Source organism: Rhamphochromis sp. 'chilingali' (genome assembly GCF_963969265.1).
Source record: "Rhamphochromis sp. 'chilingali' genome assembly, chromosome: 16".
NCBI lineage: Eukaryota > Metazoa > Chordata > Actinopteri > Cichliformes > Cichlidae > Rhamphochromis > Rhamphochromis sp. 'chilingali'.
In genome coordinates, this window is record NC_137943.1 from 12,272,621 (window position 1) to 12,291,913 (window position 19,293).

Sequence of the window (19,293 nt, forward strand, 5' to 3'; positions counted from 1 at the left end):
ACACACACACACACACGTTTAACTTTCAGATGACCCACGCAAACTTTTTCTGATACAGGCGCGCACACCGCTGGTTGCTCCTGTGAGTGACGCGCTCAGAGGCAGATGTGTTTTCTACGTGCCAGCACGCGTTAACATTAATATTCTTTATTCCGTGAAATCTTTTGTCTACCGTTCAGATTTGTTAGAGTGAAAAACATGGTCAGAGATTTTTTTTTAAAAAAAGGAAGAAATAAAAGCGTTATAGGCCAAGCACTTTCCCAAAGAATCTCCCAACAAAATATGCAAGCTTTACATTAAAAGGATACTTTGCGCTGCCCTTAATTCGCTACCTAAACGGTTTTGCTCCGGGAGAAGAAATCTTCTCTGAAAACCCTTCAAGAAGAGAAGGGCATTATTGCCCTAATCCTCTTACCCGCAGTCATTTTAAGACAGGGGTTTTTGGAGGCTGAGATGGCGTCTTGTCTTTCCTATCCCATCCCAAATCCTTCCAGGCCGGGAGAGAGGCTAAAGGCAGCACTCTGGCATCTATTAGCCATCTCTCTAAAGTCTCTCTCTCCTCCACGGCATGGAGAAAAAGCCGAAAAGCAAACAAACTATGGGTCGGATGCTTGTGCTCTCTAAAACTAACGAAAGACAATCGGATTCGTGAACGAAGTGCAGACAATCTGTCTGAAGACAGATTTGAGGAAAAAAAAAAAAACTAAATATATTTCTTTTTTTCTCCATAGTTGTGTTTTCTGTATGCCTTATCGTGGGAGAATAGCTTTACTCACCGATTCAAGGTTTAAGCTTAATAAAATAAAAATAAAAAATAAAAAATAATTACTGTGTTAAATTACACCTCATATATTCGCATAGTAATGTAATTCATACCACTCCATCACGATAGTAAAACAACATAGCCTACATTCCCGTAAAGTATCCAATATAAACCTTCACTTGTCACGTTTCAGGTTTGTTTATCAACTCCAGAATAAGAAGGGAAAAAATGTGTCCACGGTCACGGGTGGATTTCAGCGGGCGTAATGTGCTTAAATTGATCATATTTGAAAAATAACTCCAGACGTCAGTGCACCGACACGCCACTAGACCCTCAGCTGTGTCGCTCCCTTAACTGGCAGCACCGAGAGCCAATAGAAAGCTCGTACGACCCCAGCGAGGCTCTACTTAAAATCCCAGCTCGGGGATCTCGCGCTCCAGCAGATGGCGGCTTCCCACTTGTGCGCGAGACGCAGAGAGAGAGAGAGAGAGAGATAGAGAGCAAGAGGAGCGCGAGCGGACGGGCTTTGAGCGAAGCAGCACTCGGAGAGGACTTTTTCCATTGAGCTGACTTGTCATCTCACTGGCGGACAAAAAGGACGGTAAAGAGGGCAAAAACACACCCGACAGAGCCGCTAAAAGATCCGAAAAGAAGAGGAAGAGGAAACGAAGGAGCTTGGGTTCTTTCTGTTTGTGGAGGAGGTGACAACGAAGAAAACTACCGGCGCAGGAGGTAAAAAACAAACAAACCTTAAAACAGAAAAAAGTCTTTAACTTTCTCTTATTTATCTAGTCGTGTCTGTCTGTTTAGCTGTGTGTATATATATGAAGAAAAACGGCAGACTCCTACAGAGCAGCAGCGAGTCATATGAAGTTTATAATGTTTGTAAAGTTTGTATGAAACGAACTGCAGGTTATTAGATGCTGTTGTGCTATTAGCTATTTGCAAATTGCATGTTTATTTTTGCACTTGATGAAAATGAAAGCAGAGCTTTGGGTGATTTTTTTAAATTTTGTTTTAGTTATTTATTTTTTGTAATCGTCTGAATGCGAACGAAAATACACCCCATACTATTCACATAAGAAAACAATTAACAGGATAACGTAGAAAAAAATATGCGTACATATTTATTTGTGCGCAAAATTAATATAACCTCAAAATTAAAGGCCTCCTGATTTTTTGACAGCGTCTCACTTATTGTCTTCTTTTACTTTTATGAACTCCACTGTAATTTTTCAAAAACAGTTTCTTAAAAAAACAAAATAACAAAAGTTTCATTTCAGTGTGATTAAAATGGCTTAAAATGTTAATTAAATGCTGACAATTAAATATATATAGACAGTGAAACACCTAAATTTAAATCTGGTCTGAACGTAACAAATATCATTCATAACAGCAGCTCCGGGAAAAATTACAGATGTTCCTCGCCCTCTGACAGTTTTACACTAGTGACACAGCAAAGAGCAGATTGTCAGGTCGACTCAGTCCCCGGAGGGCTGTTAGCAAATAACATTTTTCCTAATTTAGTCGGATCAAAGAGTTGCACTGTACATGCCAATTTACATAATGACGGTTTCATTATTGAAGCACTGAGCAGGGCAGCCAGGAGGGCCCAGCGCCTGGAGCAACGAGAGACTTATGAATGACAATAACACCGCGGACACGGCTCACAGCGACGGGCTATTGTGCAGAATCTGATAGGGACAGGAGATACAGGCTACAACTAGTATTTTAAAGCTGGAAACAACGGGAAGTCGGGTATAAAGTAAAAGTTTACCTGCCCACTAAACACGGGAAAAGCATGCAGACGAGCTCACGCTACGCTTATTTGCAGCTTTGGTGGATTAAAACCAATGACAGATTACCTGCCCACTAAACACGGGAAAAGCATGCAGACGAGCTCACGCTTTCTGCTCTCACTCCGCTGGATGGTGATTCTTTTTTTATTTATTTATTTATTTTCTTAAATCTTTTGCGACTAGAGGCTTAATTTAATTTAATTTCAGAAGATGTAATGCAGAAAAAGGTAGCTGAGGAGAACCGAAGTCTGCCTGAACGCGCTCGCACGCACGCGCACACGAGGGAGCTCCGCCGCAGAGCTAAGCGCTGGGTCCCACTGTACGTCCGTCCATGTCAGCGGTGATGATAAATGGAGGGCCTCGCAGTCGAAACCTATTTGCACTTCCATTAGACGGGGAGCCAAATGGGGATCAACATGCATATTTTTACCCGCGGAGCAGCCATACATCTCAGCCAAAACGTTGCCCCGGGGCGATGGGATAAGAGGCCGCCAGAGAAGGGAAGGGGAGGTGTGTGTGTGTGTGTGTGAAGGGGAGGGAGGGGGTACCCATTCAACTCAAATACTTGGGGGAGTAAAGTAAATGTTTAGCGAAGCACCTTCTGTCCCCGCGAATTAAACTATTCCCCACTGCCCTCTGATCACATTCATCAGCCGCCGGAGCCACTTAATAGGCTGGGAACGGGCACTGCGGGCGTCGCGCGCACACGCCAGAGCACGCACGCACGCACACGGCACTAAAAAGAGAGGAACAGAAAGAAACGCCTTTTACAACGACGGCAACCCGTGTGTGCTAAAACTGGCTCAACATCCTAAATGGTTTACATGTTATTATCAATAATAATAATAATGAGGAGACACAGAAGTTACCTAACTGAAATGAATCACATGTTTATCATAGTCGCAATCAAATTAACAACAAAGTCATACATTACTGTTATCCATCACAGCATTGAACAATTTAAACTCTTCACACTAACATGTACTGAGTTACTGGCCCCTTAGTGTTACTGCATATTCTGATTTGTTACACGAAGAAGTCAAATTCATCTAGTTAAACAAAGCAGTTAAGAAATTAAATCACGCCCTTAAAGTTTTAATTGATGATATTATTTGAGTTCTCCGTTTAAGCGCAAGAATTTACAGCCACTTACAAAGCTGTCATCCAGCAGGAAGATTTATATCTTCTCCCTGTGGTCCCTCTGTTATAGTTATAATAACTGTTTGGGCCTCGGAGATAGCCCCTTCTGTCAGCCTCCTTGGTGCTAATACATATCTAATCGTGTCCTCAAGCGGTCTCATCTATGAAAATCTCGGTCGTGAAGGAGAACTACAAAATAGAGTTTTTGGAAATTGCTGCCTGGTGGACGATTTCCCTTCGATGAGTTTCCTGCCTTTAAAGCTGCAAGTGTTCAGGCCTGTAAGACTTATTATTAATAGCAGAAGACTACCAGCAAATGACTACCTTTGCTGTTAAATATGGGGACAAAAAAGAAAAATATAGCCTTGAAAATTAACATCACTTGACCGGATTATTCATGACTTAATACTACTACTACTAATTATAATCCTGCTATCTGGCTGCACCTTTTACCACCGACACTCTTAACAATCAGCTTGTATCATGTCCTAACACATTTCATGAGCGCGTTGATCTGTCAAAGCAACGTTTTCAGTGGGGATTTAGGTTCTCTTGAACACACAAACGCCGGGAATAAATTCATGAATAAGGCATCCGTCACGGTTCATTATGGCGAAGAGTGATAATTACCCCAATTAAAAGTCTTTTGTATAATTAATGGATTGAATAGAGCGGTAATTGGATGTTAATGGATAACACTTTAGTCTGACTGAAAACATTAAAATCTATTGGCCCCTGAGTGCGTGGGCCTACTGTCACTTACTAATAAATACGCTGTGTGTGTGTGTCACAGTTCATCTGAACTGGATGTCTCCAAACCATTTGTTCTTCTAATAAAAAAAAGGTTTTAGATCACGTGTTCAACAATGTTGCCTGCCAATCAGCAGTCACGCGCCCTCCCCTAACGCCAGATGCCCATCCTTCTCTTCCCTTCCGCAGGTAGCGACCTCTCACCATGCAGCACTACGGGGTGAACGGCTACTCTCTGCACGCCATGAACTCCCTCAGCGCCATGTACAACCTGCACCAGCAGGCCGCACAACAGGCGCAGCACGCGCCCGACTACCGGCCGTCCGTGCACGCGCTTACGTTGGCTGAGAGACTAGCTGGTAATTGAATGCACGCTCACACACACAAGCAGGAGACAGTGTTTATAGAAACGAGCTTGAATTTGTTTGTTTGTTTTTTGTAAAAAGAAAAAAAAGTATACATAGAGCCAAAATTCGCGTCTGTGATTGTTCTAGAATATTTTTAATTAGGTGTTAATATTCGCTTTCACGATTAATCATCTTACACCGTGAAGGGATATAGCTGGGATCAGACTAAATAAACAAGTGAAATATGTGCTGTGGTAGGCCACAAAGACATTTAGTGACGTATTAGACTTTTTTTTATTATTATTTTTTACAATTAGCCATCACAAAAATCTTTTTTTCCTTTTTGGAAAAGCAAAAGAAGAGAGTGGATAATATTAAAACGTGTCTAAGCCCTCAAGCTTTTTTTTAAGCAATAAGTAAATTAATTAAATTAACAAATAAGCTGCCCCAAGTATGAAAGTGCCACACAAACCCACCCTGTTCAGTGAAATAAAACTTGCCGTGTGTTTTCTCTTCCAACGGCTGCACATTTCAAGACATCATCCTGGAGGCTCGCTACGGCTCTCAGCACCGCAAACAGCGCCGGAGCCGCACGGCCTTCACTGCGCAGCAGCTGGAAGCGCTGGAGAAGACTTTCCAGAAGACCCATTACCCGGATGTGGTGATGAGGGAGCGACTTGCCATGTGCACCAATTTGCCCGAGGCCCGCGTGCAGGTAGGCACGTCCGAAGAAGAAGAATAAAAATATAATATAAAAATATATTATTTTATATTAGTGTTGGGTTTATGACGTTAGAGATAGAGATTTTATAAAAGATGGGAGACAGTTTTAAGTAAAACAAACAAAACTTCTGTCTTCATTTCACAAAAACACAGCTTGAAACACTTCAATAAAAACGTGATTAGCAGTGATAAAAACAGTATCTAAACGATATTTATAAGCAGTGCTATGGCTTTTGTAGATTGTGAAGTTTTGCATTATCATCCACAAAAGATTGTTCATCTGAACAACCTAAAAAAAACAACCTAAAAAAAGTTGTAAAAAAACTGCCAGCTAATAAGTATAACATTTTTGAAGCTTGATTGTGAATTTAAAGCGTGGGCACTTGAGCATATTATATTTTATTTTTTGATTTAAACCCCCCCCCACCCCCCAACAAGATCAAAATTAAGAACACAACAAATTAATAAAAACAAAAAACTTCTGGAACATAGAGGATCACTTATCGCAATGCACTAAAGTCTCTACCCCAGTTTCCTATTAACGGTCTATAATAATCTTTATCCTCCAGGTTTGGTTCAAAAACCGCAGAGCAAAGTTTCGTAAGAAGCAGCGCAGCCTCCAGAAGGAGCAGCTTCAGAAGCAGAAGGAGGTGTCCGGGGAAGGAGGAAGCGAGAAGGAGGACATGCCTCCCTCCACCACTATCCTTTCTGATACCCAGCTTCCACCTTCATCCTCCTCCTCCTCCTCCTCCCCGGAGACAGAGGGTCCTGTGGTTCGTCCTGTTCCGCTGGACATGGAGCTGAACGTCACGTCAGCAGAACATTCAGGCAGCGAGTCGGCAACAGAGGATAATGCCACCGATAAGGAGGACGAGAGCAAATCCCAGAAAGAGGAAATGAAGTGTGAAAGGGCGGTGACACCTGGGGACGACTCTCCAGCTTGTAAAAGACTCAGCCCTAAACCAGGTAAGAATACTAAGTACAAGTCCTTTTATCCATGGCAAACTTAATGCATTAAATCAGCTGACTACTAAAGCATATATATAAAACTTTCTTAACCCTCCTTGTCCCTGTACAGATTCCCCCCTGGTCTCTCCGTCAGTGACACCTTCGTCCTCCAGCAGCAGCCTGGCCAGCACCGGTCCTCTCTCTCAGAGCCACTCTTACTCTTCGTCCCCCCTCAGTCTGTTTCGTCTGCAGGAGCAGTTCCGCCAGCACATGGCCGCCACCAACAACCTGGTGCACTACCCCGCTTTTGACCTCGCTGCCCCGTCTTCACTTCCCTACCTGGGAATGAATGTTAACATGCCCCCTGCGCCACTGGGCTCTCTGCCCTGCCAGTCCTACTATCAGTCCCTGTCCCATCACGCACAGCAGGTGTGGAACAGCCCGCTGCTGCAGGCATCAACTGCAGGCGGCCTCACCAGCCACAACAGCAAGACCACCAGCATTGAGAACCTGCGTCTGAGGGCCAAGCAGCACGCCGCCTCGCTGGGACTGGACACAATGTCTAACTGAGAATCAGAAGGGGTGAAAGATGGCGTAAACTAGGCCAGAGCCTGCACATTACCATACCCTACTGCGTGTCCGTGTGGCTGTGATAGCTCTTTAGGAAGCATACAAGGACTCCTCCAGCAGATGGGCACAGAACATACAGAGATGTTCGTAAATAAAACACGCCAAAATGCTTTGGACCTACAGATCTCCATTTAACATCTCTTCAAAACGCACCACATGTCGACCACCTGCTCGACTTCTCATAGCTTCTGTTGCAACTCAGCGTATCGTTGGAAAAGAGAAAACCCCCAAGATAATGGACAGCACTGCTGTAAGATGCAACACTCCATAAAATGAAAATACTTCCAACAGTCATGCAATGCTGGACCTTCCTAAATAAATGAAAAAGAATCATGAAAAATGGTGTGAACGGCTGGACGCGCTCACTTAAACAAAGCAAAACAAGAAAAATAACAATGCAAATAATGTTTACAAGAACAATGTGAATAAATGAGGCACTTTGGAAGGAATCACTCGTGCAGCAAAGAGACATTTCAGTGAAGCCGTGTGGTTATGTACATACCACGTAAAACACAACAGCACATAAATAAAAATAAACCCGAGTCATGTTGTCCTCAACACCATAATTATAAGTGACTAATTCACTAGTTTAATAGCCACTAATATGCCACTTTGTACAGAGGCTGGCTTGATAATGAGCAAATGATTTCAGTGACTAAATTCTCAGAGGTTTTAATTACATTTTGCCCTGGGCTGAGGGAGCTGGGGCGAGCGCAATTACAAACACGCGTAACACTTAATGCAGCATTTTTAGATTCAAAGAGTCCGTATGCCAAAACTGTTGACTGAGGCAGACGCACGACTTTGCAGTGACTTGTTCATCTTCTGTGAATACAGAACGATGGTAAACATATTAGGACTCGGTTAAAGATCGTCTTGACTTGTATTATTCCCGCCTTAATAGTCTCTCTGCAGCTTTTCATTGAAAGCCACACCGTCAGCACTTGATGAGAATCACACACGTCTCTGATGTTTTCCGTTAATGTGTTTTGGAAGATAATGTCTTCAAATAAAAAAAAAAGCACATTATTTTAATATGTAAAATACAAAAAAAGTCTATCTATTAATGTTTACTGGTAAAGTAATTGTAAAGTTCCTATTATGTTGTATAATTAATAATAATGGACTCTGTCTCAGATAAAATTCCTTGTCAGATTGTAAGATTGTATTTACTGAGCTCACCGACAGCCCTGTCCACCCCCTCCTGTCTTGGTTGTCATTTTAACACTCCTGGATTGAACTGATATTTAAAATTTTAAGTTTTTTTTCCTTCTTCGAGAATTAATTTAAAAGAAGAACCTGAGCACATTTAAATTTTCTGGAGAACTACCACCCTCCGTGTTTTTCAATCAATCCAGGTGTAAAAGCAAAAGAAGGAGAAGACATCTCAGTGAATAATTGACCTGAGTCCTCTGTGTTCTGCTGTCTCAACTCTATTTGAGTTCTGTTGTTGTTTCTAATGCTGTTCCCCGACTGTTTCTGTCAAACTACTTGGTCCGGTGCTAAATAGATATGTAAAGGTGGAGGAGAGCGACCGGACCATCAGCAGTGTTGTTTTCTTTGCTCCTCTCAATAATGTAGACTTGAACTTGTGTTGTTGTAAAATAACTTCAAATAAAAACATTGCCTGAAGATCTTTACAATGAAGACTTCTTGATTTTTGCTGAAGATTTAGACGGGACGGGTGTTCACGGACAAACCTTGAAAAAAAGTCATTAAACAGCATGAAGTTAAAGATATGATGAGCATATGATCAAGCTTTATATTTGTAATATTGTTACACCATTTTTCAGGTAAGCAAAACATAAAACCAACTGACTGAGTGAAGGACCTCAAAGTCCTGCAATTAATATAAGCAAGTACATATTTAATATATCAGTTTAGTCTGAAGACATGGATGATGAGAAGAGAGAACGAGCAAAGCAAAGAAAAGGCACGGGGACGATGAAAGAGCGGAGGGAAGGTCAAATTTAAAGAACACTAAAAATACAAACACAAATACATGAGAATTTGTAACAAGACAAAGGGTACAGGAGCAACGAAAGAAACACGTAATCTGAAATATCTGGGAAATAAAAAAAAAAAAAGCAGCGTGGGGACATACGGCATCCCCAATGAATAAGCAGGCCATTATCCTGAAGAATGACAGCCTGGGGCGGTGATTATGCTGCTATTATATCTTTAACAGCATGGTTTGTCAAAATGCAGACCCCCACCCAACCGTACTCTCTCTCTCACACACACACACACACACACACACACACACACACACACACACACACACACACACACACACACACACACACACACACACACTCAGGGCAACTGGGCATCTCTGCCACATCCTCTAAAGCACGCCCTTGCTCCTCTCACAGTAAACTTTACATGTATTGTATGTGACATTGTTCTGCTCTTAAATGAATTAGCCTTGAATATACATATGTCCCTCTCAGTGTGTGTGTGTATACGTGTGTGTAAATAACTAATGCACCTCGGCTGCAGTTATGAACGACCGCTTCCCAAAATTTGGACAGACGGGGATAATGATCTCACCAGATTAGCAGCGTTAATGTGGGTGTAACACCTCACCCTAAACCTTGTTGTGTTTTATTACACCACATACACGCGCGTGTCCTCGGCCAAGGGCACGCTGATGTGTGACTGATATGTCTGCATCCAAAGTGAATGTCCTTGTTATCCAGAGGAGGAATCTGTCCAGGTACATGGCAGGATTTCCTCCCATGGGGCTTTGGACCAGAGAACATAACAATAGTCTTGTTCCAAATGTTCACTCCCCCCCCCCCCTTAACACCCATTCCTCCCCCAACACACACACACCCTGGGGGCTGAACAGGGATTGCTTGATTGTACTGCTTCAGGGTCAAGTGTGTTGAGCCCTTGATGCTGGATCAGGCGCTTCCATCTCTAACACTCAGGGCTTCACTGAGGCCATAGCCACTTATTTGTAGGCAGTTAGAGATGCTCATTTACTTTCCTTAAAGCAAGTGATGGCGATGTGTGTCCTGTGTGTGTATCTGTAAAAAAATCCATCCAGTCTTGCAAACTTTTAGTTTGTAAAAAGCATGAAAATATGCTTCTGCTTCTCACACACACACACACACACACACACACACACACACACACACACACACACACACACACACACACACACACACACACACACAGCCCCTCGGAGCAAGACCCCCACACAAAAATCACAGTGTACCATTCAATCAGTGCTTTTTCTCCCTCCTCTCCATGGTTCTCTCAAAGGTTTAAACCATGGCGAGAATGAAAACTGCCAGTGTTGGAAATCTCGGCCCATTGAGTAGGTGACAGGGTCTGCCAGAATATGATCCTAATCCTGTTTCCAGCATTCTTTTAGCCCAGTGGCATTGCCATTTCGCAGCATATTCTCTGAGCTGTCAGACCCGGGGAAATCCCTCTAATAGTGCATTGCCCAGATACACATCAAAGCTCTCCTGGAAACCACCAGCACGAACTTAAGGGAGAGGGAAGCACAAGTACAATCAGACTCACAGCTGCCCAGGAAAAAAAAAAGGCTTCGTCATTTAACTCACATTTTCTGCCGAAAAGTGGAAACAATCGTTGCCACTTTCCCTAACACCTTTCACAGACATAAACAGAGGGAAATGGGTTACGTGGACAGAGAAACAAAGAAGAGAGTGATATCAAGAGGCCGACAACAGGTGGCTAAACTGTGTATCCAGGGCCACCCTCCTTTAGTTCCACTTCATCTTCCATTTTCTTCTTGCCCTTTTTCTCTTAAACACTCTGACTGCCATCTCGCCCCTTCCTGGGTAATCTTCTTAAAGAGAAGAAAACCCCAATTCTCTCTCTTCTTAATATGGCTGCAGTCTAAACCTTGGGGTGCATTTCCAATGTGGGCGTCACTAAACCAAACGGGAGCTCTCCCAGCCACTTCACGGAGCATCGAGTCTGTCGACGGATGCTTAGATTACACAGTGAAAACACGTCTAGTATATGAACCTCATTTTATGAAAACCGTTAAATGGTACGGTGTTGGTATGGGCCTGTTGGATCAAACTGTAAGGTCCATGTGAAATATTTAAGTCACAGATTAGTGGCTTGTGATATGGATAAAACCTTTGCATGATAAACTCAACAGGTAACACAGTAGTTATAGTCACTGAAAACAGACCCCTGTACGTGTGTAGAAAATCCACCACAAATTCTTTTTATTATTTATTTTAAAAAGTATCTTTATTTACCACATTGAAAACAAATAAAACAAGTACATTCAGTGTGTATAAAACCTTGTGTCTATTGGTGAGGTTTGCTTCACTGCTGTGGCTGTAGATCTACTGTTCCAGTGTAACCGTTGAGTAATTATAAATTATTCAAAGTGGAAAAGTCTGAAAATTAAAGAAAAAGGCAGGTCAACTGCTCTCAGTCCGTCTCCACCTCTCTCAAGTTTCTAACATTTCCACACAAGCATCAAAAAAACACAACGTGCAAATGATCTTTTGATAAAATGTAAATAGACGACTGGATGCCTGTAAATATGAGCGAGCTGTGGAGCTGAACAGTAAAGAGACGAACAGCTGCACTCTGAAAATGAAGAAGGAAAAACGCACACACACACACACACACACTCTATAGCATTTCTGTGCACTCTGTGGTTGAGAACAGCAGAGAGCACATCCTGCTGGGCTCAAGTCTACATTAATGTATCTGCAACAAAGACCCCCACTGCTGAGATCTTCTGCCCCGCTGCTAGCTGGGACACGAGTCTGAACTTCACCTCTGGGCTGGAATCTCCACAGCAGGAAGAGCAGCTTAACTACTAAAACCTGCAACATTCCTCCATGTGTGTCTTTACCAAACAGACACCTTAAAGTTTACTTTGAACCACTGACGGCACAAACACCGATTTAACTATTAAAACAACCTGCTGTAGATGCTCAGTTTTAACATTCATTTCGAGCTCGTGAGGCACAAGGTGAAAACATCAAACCATTAGTGTTTTTGCAGGTTTATTAACAAAAATTGTACTAGAAAACACAGCGGAAGCATGTGGGTGTGTAGTTAAATCCATAATATTCATCTTTCTAATACACAGCATGTCTCCCTAACACAGGCTTACACATAGGGACACAAACGCACAGCGCTTCATTGGCTAATTCAATAATAAAGCAGGCAGCCAGTCGAGTCTATAGACAGGCAGAATAGAGAGTAACTCATCTCTAACAGTCTGCCGTCTCCTGAGTGTTAAAACATGTAAATTTATGTAGGAGCCCATAGGAAACACATATTTACAATACGTTTAGGTAATCACAAGATATGCGAGGAGGCATTCGAGGCCCTGGGGACGAACGCAGTCAATACAAAAATAGTTTTTATGTGTCATTAATTCCCCCTGCATTCCCCGATACATCCCCCTTTTACCGCAGTAATACAGTAATCACTCACAATCGCACAGAAAATTATCTGCACTCATCTGTGGAATAAAAAAAAGCGGAGGGGCAAAACGGGGCGAGTCGTCCCATTTTAGCTCTCTGCTGCCTCTTTAATGTTCATCTGGGAGCCGCATGGCTGACGTCCATCCCGGCACGGGGATGGGAGTCAGCTCCGGAGCAGCTTAATGACAGTGGGATGTGGATGGTGGACTCGTTAAGAAACACGCACACACAGAGACACACACCTTTTTTCATGCTACATTGCCTGGGCCAGGACAACATAAAGGGTCATCGGCGGTGTGATGGAAAAAAAAGAAAAAGAGGCACCTCTGCGCTCACATTAGGCTGTGATAAGAGGAACCATTTCACCTCTGAGTGATGCCGATGCAAAAACGGACTCAATCCAGCTATAGTAATGAAAGCTGCGCAGATTCAGATGTGAGAAGCCAAATGGTCAAAGAAGTCATTACCTGCCTTTTCATTACGCCCTCCTCTCACACAGCCATATATCGCATTATTAGGCAAAGCCATCAAACCTGATGAATAAGCAAAGAACAAGACAAGCCCATTTTCATTGCCGAGCTAAAGAGAGCAGGTAATTCTGATGGAAATTTGTGTTTTTTTTCCCCAAACCACAAACATCATCCCTGTGCAGCTGACAAAGTACAGCAAGACAAACACACATAGTGGAATTACAGTAGCATTTCCACATATAAACGCTCAGTGTCCTCTAGTGGACAAGGAAGATACAGGACACTTGTAATCTTGATCTACTGTTGACACCTAGAGGGCAAAAATTAAACAGCAACTCATAAATAGCTATATATGAGTGGAGGAGACCTTTAAAGAAAATGACACATCCTTCCTAATTGTAATCTTAATCCTCTGTCCATTGTTTTCTTGTAGCTATCGCCTGTAACTTACGAGCACCACTTAAATATTAACATTTAATCACACTCAAAATGTGATAAGAACGTAAAGTGCTGACTAACAACTTATTGAATGACTATTTGACTTCTTCTCACACGGCCATATGCATATCCTGGTTGTGTGTCACATCTCTTTAATATGTCACAGTAGAAAAGATCTGTGCAAAGAACACTCTGGTGCACAGTGTGCCCTCGGGTGATTTCTAGTGATAATGTAAATTTAACTTACATTAATTTGAATGGTTTACTGATAAAAACCTAAACATCCACATCGTCAATAAGTTCAGTTTAATTATTCGTTTAACAGCAGTTTAGTGCATCAATCATGATGACCAGCATGAATGATGAGGACACTGAAGGGACGGGTGTCAGTGCAGGCCAGACTTTAGGAAGTACTCCTCACATCCCTTTGAAACTAAAAAGAGGTCATTCATCAGCTCGTGCAGCTAGTTTTAAAGCATAAGGACCCTACTAGAAAGCTGCAAAAAAAAAAAAGTGTTAGGATTTGGATGGGATATTGTGCGCTCAGAGTCACCTGTCCTCGTGTCTGGTGAATTGACTGATCCAATTCTGCACTGAGGAAAAATCTCTTTCCTGTTTGTCTCATGCTTTACCTGCACAATCTAAAACTGATATTATTTACATGTGCTGTGTAGCCTGCAAAGGTGACCCAGTGTTAAGGCTTAGTAATCATATAGGACTGAGAAAACAGAGGAAAAAGGAGAAACGTCTCTGAGAGTCATGGTTGGCTTAGAAGGCTTCAAAAAGCTCCGGAAAACAGTTATGATGAAAGCCCGGGTCCACCAGAAGCAGTTTGCAAATCCAGCTGACTCCAAATCTGGCAGCAGAGTTGCTCAGTATTTGAAAGTCTCAGGCGAACTTGTGCAAGAGTCCACATCCTACGTCAGCCTCTTTAGCTTGCACATGTAAATAGGTCCAAAGTTAGCTGCTAGGTGCGGGATGACCATCTCGCCCAGGTGGAGGTCCGGAGCGAAGTGAAAGGTGTTCCCGAACATGCGCATCAGGGGCCTCAGATCCACAACCTGAATGTGATCGAGATATGAGGAAATAAAAGAAAAATGGGCAGTTATTCGAGGTCTGATTTCAGTTTCTGTGCGTTTTATATCTCCCACAACTTTGACGTGTTTCTTATTGATACAAAAAAAGTCTCTCACTAACCTGTAGATGGATGCCATCTTTCTCTCGAGCTTGGTAGATAGCCTGTTCAACCACACTGAGGTTCTGGTTCTGTGAGAGCGTGCAGGTGGAGTAGAGGATCTCCCCACCAGGACAAGCAGCCTGGATTCCCGCTCTGCAGGAAACACAGAGGGTTCGATTTACATAACATCTAAATAAAAGTTCTCACTACCAGCTGTTATTTTGCTTAATTGTGCGCATATTTATATGAAACCATGCAAACTTTAACAGCCTCAAAGCCCATTTTGTTCACATTTCCTCCAAACTTACAGCAGCAGCTCCAGCTGTAGCTGCGGGAGCCTGCGTCTCTCCCCAGTCCGATTCTTACTGAATATGTTGTTGTCGTCCTCCATGAGTGAATGTCTGTCTGTGGTGCAGGGAACGTCAACAAGGACCTGAATTTAGAGGGAAAAAAAAGGAAAGGCTGAACAAAACAAAGTTTTTGAATAAAAACATAACGACAAAGAGCAAAACGTGAAAAGGATGACTGTGACAATGTGGCACTGGCTTACTCTGTCAAAAGTGTTGCTTTCAATTTCCCCCCATTTGGTGCCATCGAAAGAGGTGATGCGCAGGTTCTCATTTGTCAAAAAATGCTTAGGAACATAGCTGTGGAGGACCTTCCTCAGTCGTAGTGTTCGAGACACTGAGCTGTCATTTATGCACAAAAACCCTTTGACGTAAACACAAACAGGTGGACGGTTAACAGCAGAACAGCAAATAGAGCATAGGTGATAAAGACTTTTGGCCCGGCGATTCAAAAAACAAACTGAAAAAGGGTAAAAGTACTTTGACTTACTGATGGCCTGGGTCTGAAGCAAAGCCAGGGTCTTGCCTCCTGGAGCAGCACAGAGGTCAAGCACGCTGTGACCTTCTTGAACATCCAGTGCAAGACAGGGCAGCAGAGATGCTGCGTCCATCAGGTAGTAACCCAACAGGCCGTTCTTGTCTGGCCTGAAGAGGAGAAAAGAGAACTGAGGATCAGACTGCACGCTGCTAGAAGATGCTGTTGTTAGTAGCAGGATAGGAAATATTGCTCACCTTGCAGGCTTGAATCGTGTCACGTCGCCTCTCGGAAACACTAAACACTTGATGTTTGGGCTTAGAGATAGCTGCTCGCCATCAGCGTCAGAGCTCTTCATGGAAACATCACTAGGTTCCTCTGATTTTTCCTCCAAGCAAGAAGGAACTGCAAATTACATGCCAGTCAATAGATGATATACAGTGGGGAAAAAAAGTATTTAGTCAGCCACCGATTGTGCAAGTTCCCCCACTTAAAATGATGGCAGAGGTCAGTAATTTGCACCAGAGGTACACTTCAACTGTGAGAGACAGAATGTGAAAAAAAAAATCCATGAATTCACATGGTAGGATTTGTAAAGAATTTATTCGTAAATTAGGGTGGAAAATAAGTATTTGGTCACCTCAAACAAGGAAAATCTCTGGCTCTCACAGACCTGTAACGTCTTCTGTAAGAAGCTTTTCTGTCCCCCACTCGTTACCTGTATGAATGGCACTTGTTTGAACTCATCATCTGTATAAAAGACACCTGTCCACAGCCTCAAACAGCCAGACTCCAAACTCCGCCATGGCCAAGACCAAAGAGCTTTCGAAGGACACCAGGAAAAGTATTGTAGACCTGCACCAGACTGGGAAGAGTGAATCTACAATAGGCAAGCAGCTTGGTGTGAAAAAATCAACTGTGGGAGCAATCATCAGAAAATGGAAGACATACAAGACCACTGATAATCTCCCTCGATCTGGGGCTCCACGCAAGATCTCATCCCGTGGGGTCAAAATGATCATGAGAACGGTGAGCAAAGATCCCAGAACCACACGGGGGGACCTGGTGAATGACCTGCAGAGAGCTGGGACCAAAGTAACAAAGGTCACCATCAGTAACACACTACAACGGCAGGGAATCAAATCCCGCAGTGCCAGACGTGTTCCGCTGCTGAAGCCAGTGCATGTCCAGGCCCGTCTGAAGTTTGCCAGAGAGCACATGGATGATACAGCAGAGGATTGGGAGAATGTCATGTGGTCAGATGAAACCAAAGTAGAACTTTTTGGTATAAACTCAACTCGTCGTGTTTGGAGGAAGAAGAATACTGAGTTGCATCCCAAGAACACCATACCTACTGTGAAGCATGGGGGTGGAAACATCATGCTATGGGGCTGTTTTTCTGCCAAGGGGACAGGACGACTGATCCGTGTTAAGGACAGAATGAATGGGGCCATGTATCGTGAGATTTTGAGCCAAAACCTCCTTCCATCAGTGAGAGCTTTGAAGATGAAACGAGGCTGGGTCTTCCAACATGACAATGATCCAAAACACACCGCCCGGGCAACAAAGGAGTGGCTCCGTAAGAAGCATTTGAAAGTCCTGGAGTGGCCTAGCCAGTCTCCAGACCTCAACCCCATAGAAAATCTGTGGCGGGAGTTGAAAGTCCGTGTTGCTCGGCGACAGCCCCAAAACATCACTGCTCTCGAGAAGATCTGCATGGAGGAATGGGCCAAAATACCAGCTACTGTGTGTGCAAACCTGGTAAAGACCTATAGTAAACGTTTGACCTCTGTTATTGCCAACAAAGGTTATGTTACAAAGTATTGAGTTGTATTTTTGTTATTGACCAAATACTTATTTTCCACCCTGATTTACGAATAAATTCTTTACAAATCCTACCATGTGGATTCATGGATTTTTTTTTCACATTCTGTCTCTCACAGTTGAAGTGTACCTCTGGTGCAAATTACTGACCTCTGTCATCATTTTAGGTGGGGGAACTTGCACAATCGGTGGCTGACTAAATACTTTTTTGCCCCACTGTAAGTGAGTTTTTAATAGTGTTAATTACTAAGATATTGACTTTTCCCAGTGAAATGTTTTAGTAAATAGTCTATTGAATGAATTTAAATCAAATCATTCACACTCCAGCGCTAGCTTCATAAAATTTTCTGAACTCTTCAGAGCATCAGAGATTGCCACAGCACAGCATTTCCTGCATCAGTAATAAGCAATAACCATAACTGTGACTGAGGCTAGCGCACTTACCGTCTTTCTCTCTTTCACTGATGAAATCTACGCATCCCTGAGCTTTGAGCTCTGTCAGAGCAGCGTTATGGGAGAAATTATTGAGCAGGGCTCCATATTTTCTCTCTGACAGCATGGCGAGTCGCACTGAGGGCCACAGCTGCCCCAGCTGAGTGCTATAGGTGGCGTCAAAGTGATGCACGGCCAATCTGGTGGGTGGGAGCTTGGGACGTGTAGCAGCCTGTCAGAGAGCAAAGGAGGAGGACATTTAATATAAATGTTAATTCATTTTTATCAATGCTCTCTTTGTGCCAATTTCAATATAAAATTTAAATGCCCAGGAGAGTGGAAAGCTGGCTTTAATACGTGTAAAATTAGAGTAGACCTATAATGTACATCTGTGTACAAATATATGTACCTGACCATTTTCAGAGGCAAGTTTTCTTTTTGTAAAGCCACACAACACTGACCTATGAATCATTTCAGAACAAATGATGATGAACCAGGGTTGTGTCTTAACAAACAACTTAACAACTTAACAAAGAACCAGTTTTAAATTGTATCTTTAGGCACTTTGTTACTACCAGGCTGTCACAAAACACATCATCTCTTCCAATTTCTTTAATTGAATGTAAAATGAATGTAAAAAAATGCCAAAGATAAAACAGTTTGATAGACAAAAAACATCATTTTTGGACTGATTTGACCAAAGAAACCAGACGAATCGAGAAAAAAAGGGGCTAAAACCCCCAAACTATCTACAATATGAACAGCATCTGAAAGTCATGTTGGGTGTTGGGGATCTCGTCAAAATGGATGAAACTATAAACACAGAAATGTATGGTCAAATGTCAATCCACTTTGCAACACATCTAGGAAGTGTCTGACTGGCAACAGGATAATACAAGTAAATCTGGATACAAAAACACAAAGTGAAACACTATCAGTCATGGATTGGACCTCCCCAGAGCCCGGATTTCGACGTTCCTGAAACAGTGTGGGGTCATCTTGACAGATAACAAAACAAAAGGCAGCCAACATCCAAAGATGAGCTCTGAATGTCCTTCAAGAAGCCCGAATAACTATTTCTGAAGATTACTTAAAGAAATGACAATAAGCTTGAATAAAGATTAGGATCTCAATCTCACTAATAAGAGAGTTCCTGCTGTGCTGAAGAATAAATGTGGTCAAGGCAAATATTAACTTTCAAGGTATTTAGACCTGTACAACCTCTGTCTTTACCTTATATCAGAATCAGAGTGAGAATACTTCATTAATCCCTAAGGAAATGATGTGGGTTACAGTTGCTCCAAGACAGTAACAGACGAAACGATTTAACTAATACAATATGTTACAGAGTTTACCATTTTTTCTCTTTTTCACTGTGTTTAGCAGCCACACGAGATCTAAATGCAAATACTGTCTGGCATTATTAATGTTGAGCACGTACCCATTTCTCTTTCACTCGGTGTCGTCTGGGTGTCAAACATCTTAAATCTTTAACTTTTCTTAACAGCAGGCTGGTGTCCCAGAGCAGCGCCATCTTGCCGTGCCCCTGCTTTTTTTTCGTCCGACTTTGCGCTGACAGTTAAACA

General features: G+C 42.7%; 2 protein-coding genes across 3 annotated transcripts; one reads left to right on the forward strand and one right to left on the reverse strand.

Annotated features, from left to right (window-relative positions):
- The first annotated feature begins 1,190 nt into the window (after positions 1-1,190).
- Positions 1,191-8,732, forward strand: dmbx1a (diencephalon/mesencephalon homeobox 1a). 2 transcript variants are annotated; one of them, XM_080862093.1, is made up of 5 exons: positions 1,191-1,495; positions 4,642-4,811; positions 5,336-5,514; positions 6,092-6,488; positions 6,601-8,732. In XM_080862093.1, the coding sequence occupies exons 2-5, from the start codon at positions 4,658-4,660 to the stop codon at positions 7,038-7,040; spliced, it is 1,170 nt and encodes a 389-aa protein (XP_080718219.1). In that variant the 5' UTR covers positions 1,191-1,495; positions 4,642-4,657; the 3' UTR covers positions 7,041-8,732. The 2 variants fall into 2 exon arrangements, with proteins under 2 accessions (XP_080718219.1, XP_080718218.1); XM_080862092.1 differs by having other exon boundaries at positions 4,642-4,810; positions 5,320-5,514.
- A 2,614-nt stretch (positions 8,733-11,346) lies between these two features.
- nsun4 (NOP2/Sun RNA methyltransferase 4) lies at positions 11,347-19,287 on the reverse strand. Its single transcript, XM_080906614.1, has 8 exons — positions 19,149-19,287; positions 17,720-17,939; positions 15,709-15,856; positions 15,467-15,621; positions 15,180-15,340; positions 14,938-15,062; positions 14,650-14,782; positions 11,347-14,513 (listed from the first exon to the last, which is right to left on the reverse strand). Exons 1-8 carry the CDS (start codon positions 19,239-19,241, stop codon positions 14,370-14,372), a joined length of 1,179 nt encoding a protein of 392 aa, XP_080762740.1. The 5' UTR covers positions 19,242-19,287; the 3' UTR covers positions 11,347-14,369.
- Between the last annotated feature and the right edge of the window lie 6 nt (positions 19,288-19,293).